Consider the following 14,782-nt stretch of genomic DNA (forward strand, 5'->3'; position numbering starts at 1 on the left):
CTTAAAAGGGTTTGCCCAACAAAGTACAACCAACAACCGTCACGGCAGAGTTTTGGCCCTAGGCCAAAACTAGATCTTCCAACCTTAATGTCTTCATTTCTCTAAAACAACATAACGTACTATTCCTTTCCACCTGGTGGCTTTCTAAATAGACCGTGTGTTGTTATCAGAATCTGAAATTGTTTTCAGGTAATGTATGTTTTTCCCTGAACGTAAAATATTAATATGTAAAGCAGTATTCATTCTTTGCTTTCAACGTTAATTCTTTCAATTATCTGCCTTAGTTGAGGCATTTCTAAATGTCTCTCTACATTGAGGGAATGAATTGCCATTTGTATCTCTACATTCTATTTGTTGATACATGTAATTGGTATTTTTTTCCTCAAAATTTCCCACATTTTCTCAAAGCCTGCATTATGAAGAATGCCGTTAGGAGATGGACTTAATAGGGACAAATAATTCCAAGTTGAATTTCACAGGTTTTAGTACAACCTAGCTTGAACCAGATCTATAAATAACATCTGTGCTAATTGACTCACAGGAGTCTTGGAAAATCAAGGCAAATCTCAAGTTATCCCAATGATGTAAACCAAAAAACAGCTAAATAGTATCTACTTCATTACAAATAATTGTGATTTATTTATTTATTTATTTATTTATTATTTTTTTTAATTTATTTATTTTTTATTTTTTAATATATGAAATTTACTGTCAAATTGGTTTCCATACAACACCCAGTGCTCATCCCAAAAGGTGCCCTCCTCAATACCCATCACCCACCCTGCCCTCCCTCCCACCCCCCATCAACCCTCAGTTTGTTCTCAGTTTTTAACAGTCTCTTATGCTTTGGCTCTCTCCCACTCTAACCTCTTTTTTTTTTTTTTTCCTTCCCCTCCCCCATGGGTTTCTGTTACGTTTCTCAGGATCCACATAAGAGTGAAACCATATGGTATCTGTCTTTCTCTGTATGGCTTATTTCACTTAGCATCACACTCTCCAGTTCCATCCACGTTGCTACAAAAGGCCATATTTCATTTTTTCTCATTGCCACGTAGTATTCCATTGTGTATATAAACCACAATTTCTTTATCCATTCATCAGTTGATGGGCATTTAGGCTCTTTCCATAATTTGGCTATTGTTGAGAGTGCTGCTATAAACATTGGGGTACAAGTGCCCCTATGCATCAGTACTCCTGTATCCCTTGGATAAATTCCTAGCAGTGCTATTGCTGGGTCATAGGGTAGGTCTATTTTTAATTTTCTGAGGAACCTCCACACTGCTTTCCAGAGCGGCTGCACCAATTTGCATTCCCACCAACAGTGCAAGAGGGTTCCCGTCTCTCCACATCCTCTCCAGCATCTATAGTCTCCTGATTTCTTCATTTTGGCCACTCTGACTGGCGTGAGGTGGTATCTGAGTGTGGTTTTGATTTGTATTTCCCTGATGAGGAGCGACGTTGAACATCTTTTCATGTGCCTGTTGGCCATCCGGATGTCTTCTTTAGAGAAGTGTCTATTCATGTTTTCTGCCCATTTCTTCACTGGGTTATTTGTTTTTCGGGTGTGGAGTTTGATGAGCTCTTTATAGATTTTGGATACTAGCCCTTTGTCCGATGTGTCATTTGCAAATATCTTTTCCCATTCCGTTGGTTGCCTTTTAGTTTTGTTGGTTGTTTCCTTTGCTGTGCAGAAGCTTTTTATCTTCATAAGGTCCCAGTAATTCACTTTTGCTTTTAATTCCCTTGCCTTTGGGGATGTGCCGAGTAAGAGATTGCTACGGCTGAGGTCAGAGAGGTCTTTTCCTGCTTTCTCCTCTAAGGTTTTGATGGTTTCCTGTCTCACATTCAGGTCCTTTATCCATTTTGAGTTTATTTTTGTGAATGGTGTGAGAAAGTGGTCTAGTTTCAAGCTTCTGCATGTTGCTGTCCAGTTCTCCCAGCACCATTTGTTAAAGAGACTGTCTTTTTTCCATTGGATGTTCTTTCCTGCTTTGTCAAAAATGAGTTGGCCATACGTTTGTGGGTCTAGTTCTGGGGTTTCTATTCGATTCCATTGGTCTATGTGTCTGTTTTTATGCCAATACCATGCTGTCTTGATGATGACAGCTTTGTAGTAGAGGCTAAAGTCTGGGATTGTGATGCCTCCTGCTTTGGTCTTCTTCTTCAAAATTACTTTGGCTATTCGGGGCCTTTTGTGGTTCCATATGAATTTTAGGATTGCTTGTTCTAGTTTCAAGAAGAATGCTGGTGCAATTTTGATTGGGATTGCATTGAATGTGTAGATAGCTTTGGGTAGTATTGACATTTTGACAATATTTATTCTTCCAATCCATGAGCAGGGAATGTCTTTCCATTTCTTTATATCTTCTTCAATTACCTGCATAAGCTTTCTATAGTTTTCAGCATACAGATCTTTTACATCTTTGGTTAGATTTATTCCTAGGTATTTTATGCTTCTTGGTGCAATTGTGAATGGGATCAGTTTCTTTATTTGTCTTTCTGTTGCTTCATTGTTAGTGTATAAGAATGCAACTGATTTCTGTACATTGATTTTGTATCCTGCAACTTTGCTGAATTCATGTATCAGTTCTAGCAGACTTTTGGTGGAGTCTATCGGATTTGCCATGTATAATATCATGTCATCTGCAAAAAGCGAAAGCTTGACTTCATCTTTGCCAATTTGGATGCCTTTGATTTCCTTTTGTTGTCTGATTGCTGATGCTAGAACTTCCAGCACTATATTAAACAACAGCGGTGAGAGTGGGCATCCCTGTCGTGTTCCTGATCTCAGGGAAAAAGCTCTCGGTTTTTCCCCATTGAGGATGATGTTAGCTGTGGGCTTTTCATAAATGGCTTTTATGATCTTTAAGTATGTTCCTTCTATCCCGACTTTCTCAAGGGTTTTTATTAAGAAAGGGTGCTGGATTTTGTCAAAGGCCTTTTCTGCATCGATTGACAGGATCATATGGTTCTTCTCTTTTTTTTTGTTAATGTGATGTATCACGTTGATCGATTTACGGATGTTGAACCAGCCCTGCATCCCAGGAATGAATCCCACTTGATCATGGTGAATAATTCTTTTTATATGCTGTTGAATTCGATTTGCTAGTATCTTATTGAGAATTTTTGCATCCATATTCATCAGAGATATTGGCCTGTAGTTCTCTTTTTTTACTGGGTCTCTGTCTGGTTTAGGAATCAAAGTAATACTGGCTTCATAGAATGAGTCTGGAAGTTTTCCTTCCCTTTCTATTTCTTGGAATAGCTTGAGAAGGATAGGTATTATCTTTGCTTTAAACGTCTGGTAGAACTCCCCTGGGAAGCCATCTGGTCCTGGACTCTTATTTGTTGGGAGATTTTTGATAACCGATTCAATTTCTTCGCTGGTTATGGGTCTGTTCAAGCTTTCTATTTCCTCCTGATTGAGTTTTGGAAGAGTGTGGGTGTTTAGGAATTTGTCCATTTCTTCAAGGTTGTCCAATTTGTTGGCATATAATTTTTCATAGTATTCCCTGATAATTGTTTGTATCTCTGAGGGATTGGTTGTAATAATTCCATTTTCATTCATGATTTTATCTATTTGGGTCATCTCCCTTTTCTTTTTGAGAAGCCTGGCTAGAGGTTTGTCAATTTTGTTTATTTTTTCAAAAAACCAACTCTTGGTTTCGTTGATCTGCTCTACAGTTTTTTTAGATTCTATATTGTTTATTTCTGCTCTGATCTTTATGATTTCTCTTCTTCTGCTGGGTTTAGGCTGCCTTTGCTGTTCTGCTTCTATTTCCTTTAGGTGTGCTGTTAGATTTTGAATTTGGGATTTTTCGTGTTTCTTGAGATAGGCCTGGATTGCAATGTATTTTCCTCTCAGGACTGCCTTCGCTGCGTCCCAAAGCGTTTGGATTGTTGTATTTTCATTTTCGTTTGTTTCCATATATGTTTTAATTTCTTCTCTAATTGCCTGGTTGACCCACTCATTCGTTAGTAGGGTGTTCTTTAACCTCCATGCTTTTGGAGGTTTTCCAGACTTTTTCCTGTGGTTGATTTCAAGCTTCATAGCATTGTGGTCTGAAAGTATGCATGGTATAATTTCAATTCTTGTAAACTTATGAAGGGCTGTTTTGTGACCCAGTATATGATCTATCTTGGAGAATGTTCCATGTGCACTCGAGAAGAAAGTATATTCTGTTGCTTTGGGATGCAGAGTTCTAAATATATCTGTCAAGTCCATCTGATCCAATGTATCATTCAGGGCCCTTGTTTCTTTATTGACTGTGTGTCTAGATGATCTATCCATTTCTGTAAGTGGGGTGTTAAAGTCCCCTGCAATGACCACATTCTTATCAATAAGGTTGCTTATGTTTATGAGTAACTGTTTTATATATCTGGGGGCTCCGGTATTTGGCGCATAGACATTTATAATTGTTAGCTCTTCCTGATGGATAGACCCTGTAATTATTATATAATGCCCTTCTTCATCTCTTGTTACAGCCTTTAATTTAAAGTCTAGTTTGTCTGATATAAGTATGGCTACTCCAGCTTTCTTTTGGCTTCCAGTAGCATGATAAATAGTTCTCCATCCCCTCACTCTGAATCTAAAGGTGTCCTCAGATCTAAAATGAGTCTCTTGTAGACAGCAAATAGATGGGTCTTGTTTTTTTATCCATTCTGATACCCTATGTCTTTTGGTTGGCGCATTTAATCCATTTACATTCAGTGTTATTATAGAAAGATACGGGTTTAGGGTCATTGTGATGTCTGTATGTTTTATGCTTGTAGTGATGTCTCTGGTACTTTGTCTCACAGGATCCCCCTTAGGATCTCTTGTAGGGCTGGTTTAGTGGTGACAAATTCCTTCAGTTTTTGTTTGTTTGGGAAGACCTTTATCTCTCCTTCTATTCTAAATGACAGACTTGCTGGATAAAGGATTCTCGGCTGCATATTTTTTCTGTTTAGCACACTGAAGATATCGTGCCAAGCCTTTCTGGCCTGCCAAGTTTCAAAGGAGAGATCAGTCACGAGTCTTATAGGTCTCCCTTTATATGTGAGGGCACGTTTATCCCTTGCTGCTTTCAGAATTTTCTCTTTATCCTTGTATTTTGCCAGTTTCACTATGATATGTCGTGCAGAAGATCGATTCAAGTTACGTCTGAAGGGAGTTCTCTGTGCCTCTTGGATTTCAATGCCTTTTTCCTTCCCCAGTTCAGGGAAGTTCTCAGCTATAATTTCTTCAAGTACCCCTTCAGCACCTTTCCCTCTCTCTTCCTCCTCTGGGATACCAATTATGCGTATATTATTTCTTTTTAGTGTATCACTTAGTTCTCTAATTTTCCCCTCATACTCCTGGATTTTTTTATCTCTCTTTCTTTCAGCTTCCTCTTTCTCCATAACTTTATCTTCTAGTTCACCTATTCTCTCCTCTGCCTCTTCAATCCGAGCCGTCGTGGTTTCCATTTTGTTTTGCATTTCGTTTAAAGCGTTTTTCAGCTCCTCGTGACTGTTCCTTAGTCCCTTGATCTCTGTAGCAAGAGATTCTCTGCTGTCCTGTATACTGTTTTCAAGTCCAGCGATTAATTTTATGACTATTATTCTAAATTCACTTTCTGTTATATTATTTAAATCCTTTTTGATCAGTTCATTAGCTGTTGTTATTTCCTGGAGATTCTTCTGAGGGGAATTCTTCCGTTTGGTCATTTTGGATAGTCCCTGGAGCGGTGAGGACCTGCAGGGCACTTCCCCCGTGCTGTGGTGAATAACTGGAGTTGGTGGGCGGGGCCGCAGTCCGACCTGATGTCTGCCCCCAGCCCACCGCTGGGGCCACAGTCAGACTGGTGTGTGCCTTCTCTTCCCCTCTCCTAGGGGCGGGATTCACTGTGGGGTGGCGTGGCCCGTCTGGTCTACTTGCACACTGCCAGGCTTGTGGTGCTGGGGATCTGGCGTATTAGCTAGGGTGGGTAGGCAAGGTGCACGGGGGCGGGAGGGGCAGGCTTAGCTCGCTTCTCCTTAGGTGATCCACTTCAGGAGGGGCCCTGTGGCAGCTGGAGGGAGTCAGATCCACTGCCGGAGGTTTGGCTCCGCAGAAGCACAGAGTTGGGTGTTTGCGCGGAGCGAGCAAGTTCCCTGGCAGGAACTGGTTCTCTTTGGGATTTTGGCTGGGGGATGGGCGGGGGAGATGGCGCTGGTGAGCGCCTTTGTTCCCCGCCAAGCTGAGCTCTGCCGTCCGGGGGCTCAGCAGCTCTCCCTCCCTTTGTCCTCCAGCCTTCCCGCTTTCTGAGCAGAGCTGTTAACTTATAACCTTCCAGTTGTTAAGTCTCGCTCGCTGTCGGAACACAGTCCGTCCGGCCCCTCCGCTTTTGCCAGCCCGACTCGGGGGCTCCGCTTGGCCGGCGAGCCGACCCTCCGCCCCGGCTCCCTCCCACCAGTCCGTGGAGCGCGCACCGCCTCGCCGCCCTTCCTACCCTCTTCCGTGGGCCTCTCATCTGCGCTTGGCTCCGGAGACTCCGTTCTGCTAATCCTCTGGCGGTTTTCTGGGTTCTTTAGGCAGGTGTAGGTGGAATCTAAGTGATCAGCAGGACGCGCGGTGAGCCCAGCGTCCTCCTACGCCGCCATCTTCCGGAACCGAGCAAATAATTGTGATTTAGAGACAACTTAATCCAGTAACTGAATGAAAAATATATAGAACAATTGATAATTAAAGCAATTAATTTTTCGGTATTTTTAGGAACTGAGGGTTATCAGTATTTATCAGGTTATATGACCTGGAATCAATCTGTCCCTCCCAGCCAGGTCAAATCACCAAAGTTGGAAATGAAGATGTGAGGAAGATTGCAAACAAGAAACAAAAGGAAAAAATAAAAAATGGACATTAGGCAAATGAAAAAAAAATTGTCAATCTCAAAAGAAATCAAGGAATGGCACATAAATGTGCCTTTAATACATTCTTTAAATTTTAATAATTGACAAATTAATTGATAATACATTATCAGTATTTTAATAATTAAAATTATAAAATTGTTTCCTATTAGATTGGACAGAGTATGACTTACTTACTTTAAAAAATAGCCCCAGAATAAGAGGCTACTCGAGACCTAACAATGCTTAAAAACAAGACCTGAAAGTAACTGACCCACAGGTAGGTTAACTACTTACCAAAACTTGACACTCTTTGAAGGATGACATCTATATTCAAAATAAAAAATTCACAATGTCCAGCATTCAATAAAAATGACAAAATATACAAAGAAGTATTAAAAAAATGTGACTTGCAACCTAGAAAAAAAATCAACAAGTAGAACCAGAAATGACAGAGATAATGAAATTAGCAGGTAAGGACTTTAAAACGTATCTGCTACAAATACATTCAAGAATTTAAAGAAGACATGCACATAACAAAAAGCTAAATGGAAATAATAAAACTAAGTTAAACAGAACTTCTAGGGCTGAAAAACGAAAATATCTGGAATAAAAAGTTCACTAGCTCAGCCTAATAGAAGATTAGAGCTTATAGGGAAAAAAAGATGAGACTAATGAATTTGAAGAAAGGGCAATAAAAACTATCCAAGCTGAATCAAAAGGATAAAAAATGCTGAAGAAAAGATGACCTAAATTCTAATGATATGTGCAGGAAAATAATGCAATTTAACATATCCTTAATTGGAGTTCCAGAAAGAAGAGATACAGGAAAATATTTGAAGAGATAATGGCTATAAAAATTCCAAATTCGATGAACATTATAAACCCACAGATCCCAGAATGCTCAACAAACCCCAAGGTGAACAAACAGAAAGAAAACCATGCCAGAAAACATATATCAAATTGTTAAAAGCAGTTATTTAAAAAATTTACAACAGCCAAGTAAAGATTCGTTATGTACAGGGGACTGATGTTAATCACGACTAGACTTCTCATCAGAAAATTGTGTAAGTCAGAAAGCAATGAAAAGACTTATTTATTTATTTATTTATTTATCTAATTTTATTTATTTATTTTTTGAAAAGGTTTCTTTAAAGTACGGAAAGAAAACAAGCAGGCACTAAAACCTAGAATTGTATGTCACTTTCTCCATCACAAACAAAGGGGAATTTGTTGATAGTCCTGCAAGATACATTAAGGATGTTCTTCAGGTTATATATACATGATAAAAAGATTTTTTTTAAAAACTTGGCTCTATGCAAAAGAATGAAGAGTGTTAGAAATGATAAACATGTGAGTAAAGGTAGTTTTCTTCTTTTTAAGTTTTTTTTTTTCTAAAAAAAAATTCACTGTTTAAAGCAAATATAGAGAAAACCAAAACCAATCATATAAGACTGTAAGGGCAAGGACTTGGATTTGGCAGTAGAGAGAATATTGGTTGTCCTTGCCAAAACAAGTTGCAATGAAATATAAGACCAGAGGGGCACCTGGGTGGCTTAGTTCGTTCAGCTCAGGTCATGATCTCACCGTCCATGAGTTCGAGCCCTGTGTCGGGCTCTGTGCTGACAGCTCGGAGCCTGAAGCCTGCTTTCTGTGTCTCCCTCTCTCTACCCCTCCCCCCTCTCAAAAATAAATAAACACTAAAAAAATTAAAGAAGAAAAAAAGAAATATGAGACCAGAAGCCAGTCTGGTGGTTGACAAGTGAATGGTGGCACTATTTTTATTTTGGTTTTGGAAAACAGGATTATTTTTATAAAATGATGTTATTAATGTTAATATATGTGATTGTTAATATAATATATGACTATATATTATACAATTTTATTTTATTTTTGAAGTTTATTTATTTATTTGAGGAAGGTGGGCAGAGAGAGGGAGAGAGAGCGAATCCAAGCAGGCTCTGCACCATGAGTGTGGAGCTCAATGCAGGACTCGACTCACAGAACTGTGAGATCTTGAGCCAAAACCAGGAGTCAGACACTTAACCAACTGAGCCACCCAGACATCCCAATATAACTGTTATTTTAAAATAAATTGATAAATATTTAAAAATTTACCCATTTTAATTTATAATATTTATAATACAGCTAAAATTATTGGTTAGACCCCAGATAACACAAATTCTTTGAGGTTTCTTTGAGGTTTTCAATAATTCTTAGGCATATAAAGAGATTCTCAGACCAAAAAGTTTTAGAGCTACTGCATTATAAAATGCTGACCTCATGAGCTTTAATGTTGTAGAGACAAAATTATTCTGAAGTAGAAAATAAGATTCCTAATGGTTTGGTCTTATTTAAAAGGAAGCAATAAGTTTAATGCTTTCACATATGGCACCTTATTATTCATTTTTAATGATGTCTAGGTGTGACGACGGCACCTAGGGTTTGCATTTGAATCTCAAGTGATCATTACTGAATACAGAGAAGGAAAAAAATAACATCTGGATATCACAAAATAAACCAATAACACAGATTGGTTCATGAATATTTAATTTGCATATTAATTCACCTACTGAGAAGCAAGCCTTGCAAAACAAAGGAATAAACTCATAAACATTACCTGAATTATTGATCTATTTGATCCTTTGTAGAAGGTTCATTATGCAAAATTTTTGCTCTTTAAATAAATGACATTTGAATAGTTGAAAAAAAGTGCTCTCTCATTATAATCACTGGGCCCTGCTATGCTAATGAAAGCAAAGATGGAAGGTAGAGATTTGCATAATTGAACACCATTTGAAAATGAGGTATTAGTTGGAGTCTTATTTATACATTAGAAAACTTGAAAACTGTCAGAGATGATGATTAACTAGGAAAGAGCAGAGGATAGTACATTTATCTCTCATCTCTCTAGTTTTTAGGGTGTGAGGTAGATTTCTATCCACCCATTAACACTCATTCACTTAGTCTCCTGGGGGATCTATATATCCAAGATGATAGGGTCCAAAGTATATTTATTTCCTCGTGAAAGTATCCTCGCATGAATTAGAGATTAAGCTTTGTTAAATTGTTAACTCAGCTTTGCATGTCTTCCCAAAATGTCCTTTATTATTTGAGTCCAACTTATTCCTACGGGACTCCCTTAAGTCCTTCTTACTATCTTGAGATGAAATAATCTTTTGCTTCCTCAGTATTAACACAGAGTATTTTAAGTTTTATTCTGTGTTTTTACCTTAGAGTGCTTATAAAATATCTTGCACTATAATTATTGATATACATTTTACATCACTGACTACATTATCAGCTCCTTGAGGTAAACTAGCATTGTGTCTTTATTTATTTACTTTTTTTAATTTTAGAGAGACCGAGAGAGTGGGGAAGAGGGACAGAGGGAGAAAGAATCTTAAGCAGGCTCCATACTCAGTGTGGAGCCCGAAGCAGGGCTCAATCCCACCCCCTAGGATCATGACCTGAGCAGAAATCAAGAGTCGTACACTCAACCAATTGAGGCACCCGGGGGGTCCCACCCTAGCACTGTGTCTTCTTCAGCTTTGTGTCTGACTGGGCTTTGTCTGTCTTGATCTGGTGCACAGCTGAGAATGTAGTAGATGGTTATTTCGTATTAACTACAGTGAGTTAAACTTCAGCAAGTTCTATCAGCTCAGTTCAAATGTCCTGGTGTGAGGACCAAAGAAATAAACTTTACCCAGGGAAAGTCAAGTATCAAGGGTAACCTCTTCATATTTTGTATTATTATTGAATAAGAATTAAAGAATATTTCCTGCTGTAAAAGAAAACATATAAAATCTATGTTCTTAAATCTTGAGATAAATGCTACATATATAGCCTTTTGTTTTTTCCCTCTGAATTATATGTAAGCCGTAATTACTAAATATTAGGTTATACAGAGACACGAACTATTAGAGAGGTGAGATATCGACAGCAGCTGCCACATCAAGGTTCCACTTTGAAGAGTCAACTTTTAATCACCTCTTTGCCTCATTCGTCTTCTAAGCTGCCAACAATATCTCAATAGCTTCCTAACTGAATTTCTTCTCTGTACTCATGTTTTCTTCTAATCCTACAAACCATAGCTGAGTGAGTGTTTCTTACATTTCTACATTGGTTTAGTCAAAGGACATTTATTGATGTGTCTGTCGAGGAGGGAAAATAATTTCCCCTCCACTCTTCTAGGTTCTTGGCTGAGACCCCTGTACCAAAAGACAGATTAGTAGGAGAAAAATGAACACCTCCTATATATATGCACCTCCTATATAGCATGCACACCTCCTATATACAATGGGAGATATCCAGATGGCCCAACCCAGCTAAAGACAAAAGAAAATGTTGGGGGTGCAGGGAGCAGAGACCAGTTATGGGAAGTCGTCAGGAAGGCACAACACACAAAGGTATGGTGGTTATGTAAGTAAGCCATTGCCTTCTCTATCGATAAGAGTTTCAAAAGATTTAGTCACCTTCCTCTTTCTGGTAGAGAGATGGAGACACCTTCATAAATGGAGATATCCAATATGTGTGTAAATGTCTCATAGAAAAATAATTTCCACACATTTTTCAGAGCTTCTCTTGGATCTGCCCTTTCTTAAAAATACTCATCCTCAAAAGGTCAGTATACTAGAGAGGCATATTTTGGGGTGGTATATTTTGTTCCACCTCATGTCAAACACACAGGTCCTGGAGGACCAAACATACCTCCCAAGACCTGATCAATCACATACCCTATGACTATTGTCCTTCATCCAGGGTTGAGCATATAACCCGAGCTAGAACAGTCAGAGCCCTTCCCCAAGAATTTTTTAATTGAAATAGGTGCTAAAGACCTCTTTACTTCACTAAAATATCAGTGTCTGACCCCAGACGGCTGGTAATTGTGTTCTCTGCCACATGAATCAGCCAGAGTGAATGAAGCTGATTATCAGAGAACAACATTAAAAAAAAAAAAAAAAAAAAAAAGAGGCAGAGAAAGCAAATTCTGTATCCAACCAACCTCTGGTTCCGTTTCTTGAAGGAATCTAGAGTTGTTAGAGGAGGCAGGTAGTTGGGTTCTAATAAGACCTGGAGGTCAGCAATGAGGAAATCATGGCCAGCTATTGGGGAAAATCCAAGGCCTATCTTGGTTACGCTCCATAATAAGCCAGATCAAACCTGACAGGTCCAGGATGGCAGGTGCCATGACAGGAAATCCCTGATCAAATTGGGAAGAAATAGCATGAAACTCTGTCATTATGTCACCCCAAGTAATGAATATTCCACTGCCTAGTTGACAACTGTCAATGAAAGATAGAAATCCAACGCCCAGGGTGTGCATCTCTCTCTCTCTCTCTCTCTCTCTCTCTCTCTCTCTCTCTCTCTCTCGGGTTTACTTACTGTCAAACTTCGAGAGTATTCTTTTTGCTTTAATAAACTTCCCCTGCTCCTGTTATTCAACTGCATGTCTTCCCTTGAATTCCTTCTCATGACAAGACCAACAACCTTTGGCAACTCCTTTGCATCTGGCTGGGTCGAGGCCCCAGGGCCCTGGTATCTCCCCACTTCACCCAGCAAGAGAGTGGCCCTGTTTTCTGGAATGCTTCCTTCTGTGAACCATTCCAATATTCTTCCAACACCCCTTCCTTCTTTTTATTTTTATTACAAAGGTAGTTCAAACAACTGCTATGCTAAAGAATTATAAATTATCTTGAAGGTCTTTTTTCTAACAGCTGCAAAGCTAAAAAGAGGATAAAGTAAAATCTTGGTATTTGGAAGGAGCATTATGTCACATATACATTCCTGTGTCATGAATGTTACCCAATTTTGGTAATAAAGATTAATGCAACATTGCAATATGAAATCTGAGAATCAAAATTTAAACTGAAATGAAAATAAAATGTCAATTCTCAATTCAATTTTCTAAAACTAATAGGCAAAATGCACCGGGACTGCACTGATAATCAAAGAAATGACAGTAGGTTTTCTCCTTATAATACATAATTATAAATAAAATATTACTTTAAAGTAAGCATATTATGTGTAGGGTGCAAATCTGCTGGTATATTTATATCAAAACACAACATTTAAGTACTTTCACAATCTGAGACAATCATTTGAGCTTTGGTCATCATACCCTTTATTGTATCTTTTACTCTCACTGAGGTACTCTGGTACCTGTGCAAAAGCTTTGGTTCCTTTGGTACAAGTGGAAAAGCTTGAGAAAAGTGTTATAGGATACAAGAAGCCATTGCGAAGTTTACCATGGAAATGACATTATCAGATTTGTGTTTCAGAGTTCACAGAGTTGCACTTGTGTATAGTAATAAGAAAAAGCACTTGATAATTGCTGTTAATAGAGAGGGTACTGGACTCCTTTGCAGCTTCTCTTAAGAGTGATAAACCGGGGCGCCTGGGTGGCTCAGTCAGTTGAGTGTCCGACTTCAGCTCAGGTCATGATCCCACAGTTCAGGAGTTCGAGCCCCACGTTGGGCTCTATGCTGACAGCACAGAGCCTGGAGCCTGCTTCGGATTCTGTGTCTCCCTCTCCCTCTCTCAAAAATAAACATTAAAAAAATTTTTTAAAAAGACTGATAAACCAATATGCTGGCAGCAATGTTGCATAAACTTGAAAATTTATCTAAATTCCTATTATTTTTAAATTGCAGCACAGCAGTAATTCCCTCCTGTTTGTTACCACTGCAGAGCATTTTACCTAAGATATTAAATATTTAATTGTATCTCTCTCCTCCACAGAAGTATAAGTTCTTTGAAAGCTGAGACTTTCCTTTATGTATTGCTATAGACTTATCACTCAAAATCTCTGCTTGGCATATTCTGGATAATATGTATATGTAATGCAGATAATATATGCAGATAATATATATATATATTATCTGCATATATTATCTGCATTACATATATAATCTGCATTATAATCTGCATTTATATATAAATATATAATTATATATATATAATATATATAATGCAGATTATATATATTATATATATATAAAATGGATAAAATAGAAGATATAGATAAAGAATCAATGAGCACCAAAAAAAATTCCTGATAAAACTATAAAGAAAATAATTTTGAATATTTATAACAATAATATAGAGCTCAAAGCATACTTAACATTTTACTTACTTCAATCAGTTGTGGGCAAGCTTTCTTTAAAAAGCTGACTTAGAAAATAATTCTTTATTATTTTCTTTTATTTTCCAGATAAAAGGTAATCAAGTTAATAATGATTTCCCCTCAGGGAAAATTCCATTTCCCCAATAATAAGAAAGACCCTTGAAAATGCTGCAGTAATTTAAAAGCTTAGTCATGTATAGAAAGTTATAATGAACTTAACTAAATAGAATAAAAATGAGGAAAAAAGATATAAAAGAAAACTAAAGAGTGGAAGAGTGGCCAAACGCAGTATTTTGACAATCTTACATCCCTGTGTGCTACTTTGATAAGAAAAAAATAAATTCCAACTTACTATTTAAAAAGCAAGGTAGGAAGGAAGGAAGGAAGTTTGGTTGGAAGGGAGGAAGGAAGTGAGAGGAGTCATAACACTCCATCAGCTGACTGCATGTTCTTGAGCAAGTCACTTCAACTTTTTGGGGTCTTTGCAGTCTGTGAAATGGGTCTATTTCCTCCTTTACTCAGTAATCGTGAGGCTCATGCATAATAATGAAATGTAGAAAAAAATATTTCCATTCATTCCCTCCTCTGATCTTTAGGTGCACAGTGCCATGTGTAACCATTAGTTTCTTGGGAAGATAAAAAAAGTTTTATTATTCTTTGGGAGAAGGTCAATTAAGTAAACAAATAGCTCCGTCAATTCGCAAGTGTACTTTGTACCTGCTTTGCTATATAAATTGTGTAGAATTTTATCCTGGCTCTATAGTCTTTATCCTACATGCATGTTCCATATTTATGTGGAGGGATCTCTCT

General features: G+C 38.0%; 1 protein-coding gene across 1 annotated transcript in view; it reads right to left on the bottom strand.

Moving 5' to 3' along the window:
- LOC131489571 (glutamate decarboxylase 1-like) overlaps positions 1 to 12,088 on the bottom strand; it is a 49,800-nt gene extending 37,712 nt beyond the window's left edge. Inside the window, 1 exon segment of the mRNA XM_058691605.1 lies at positions 12,010 to 12,088. Within this exon segment, the coding sequence (XP_058547588.1) occupies positions 12,010 to 12,088 (79 nt within the window).
- Positions 12,089 to 14,782: the final 2,694 nt, after the last annotated feature.

Source organism: Neofelis nebulosa, chromosome 11 (assembly GCF_028018385.1).
Source record: "Neofelis nebulosa isolate mNeoNeb1 chromosome 11, mNeoNeb1.pri, whole genome shotgun sequence".
NCBI classification, from domain to species: Eukaryota; Metazoa; Chordata; class Mammalia; order Carnivora; family Felidae; genus Neofelis; species Neofelis nebulosa.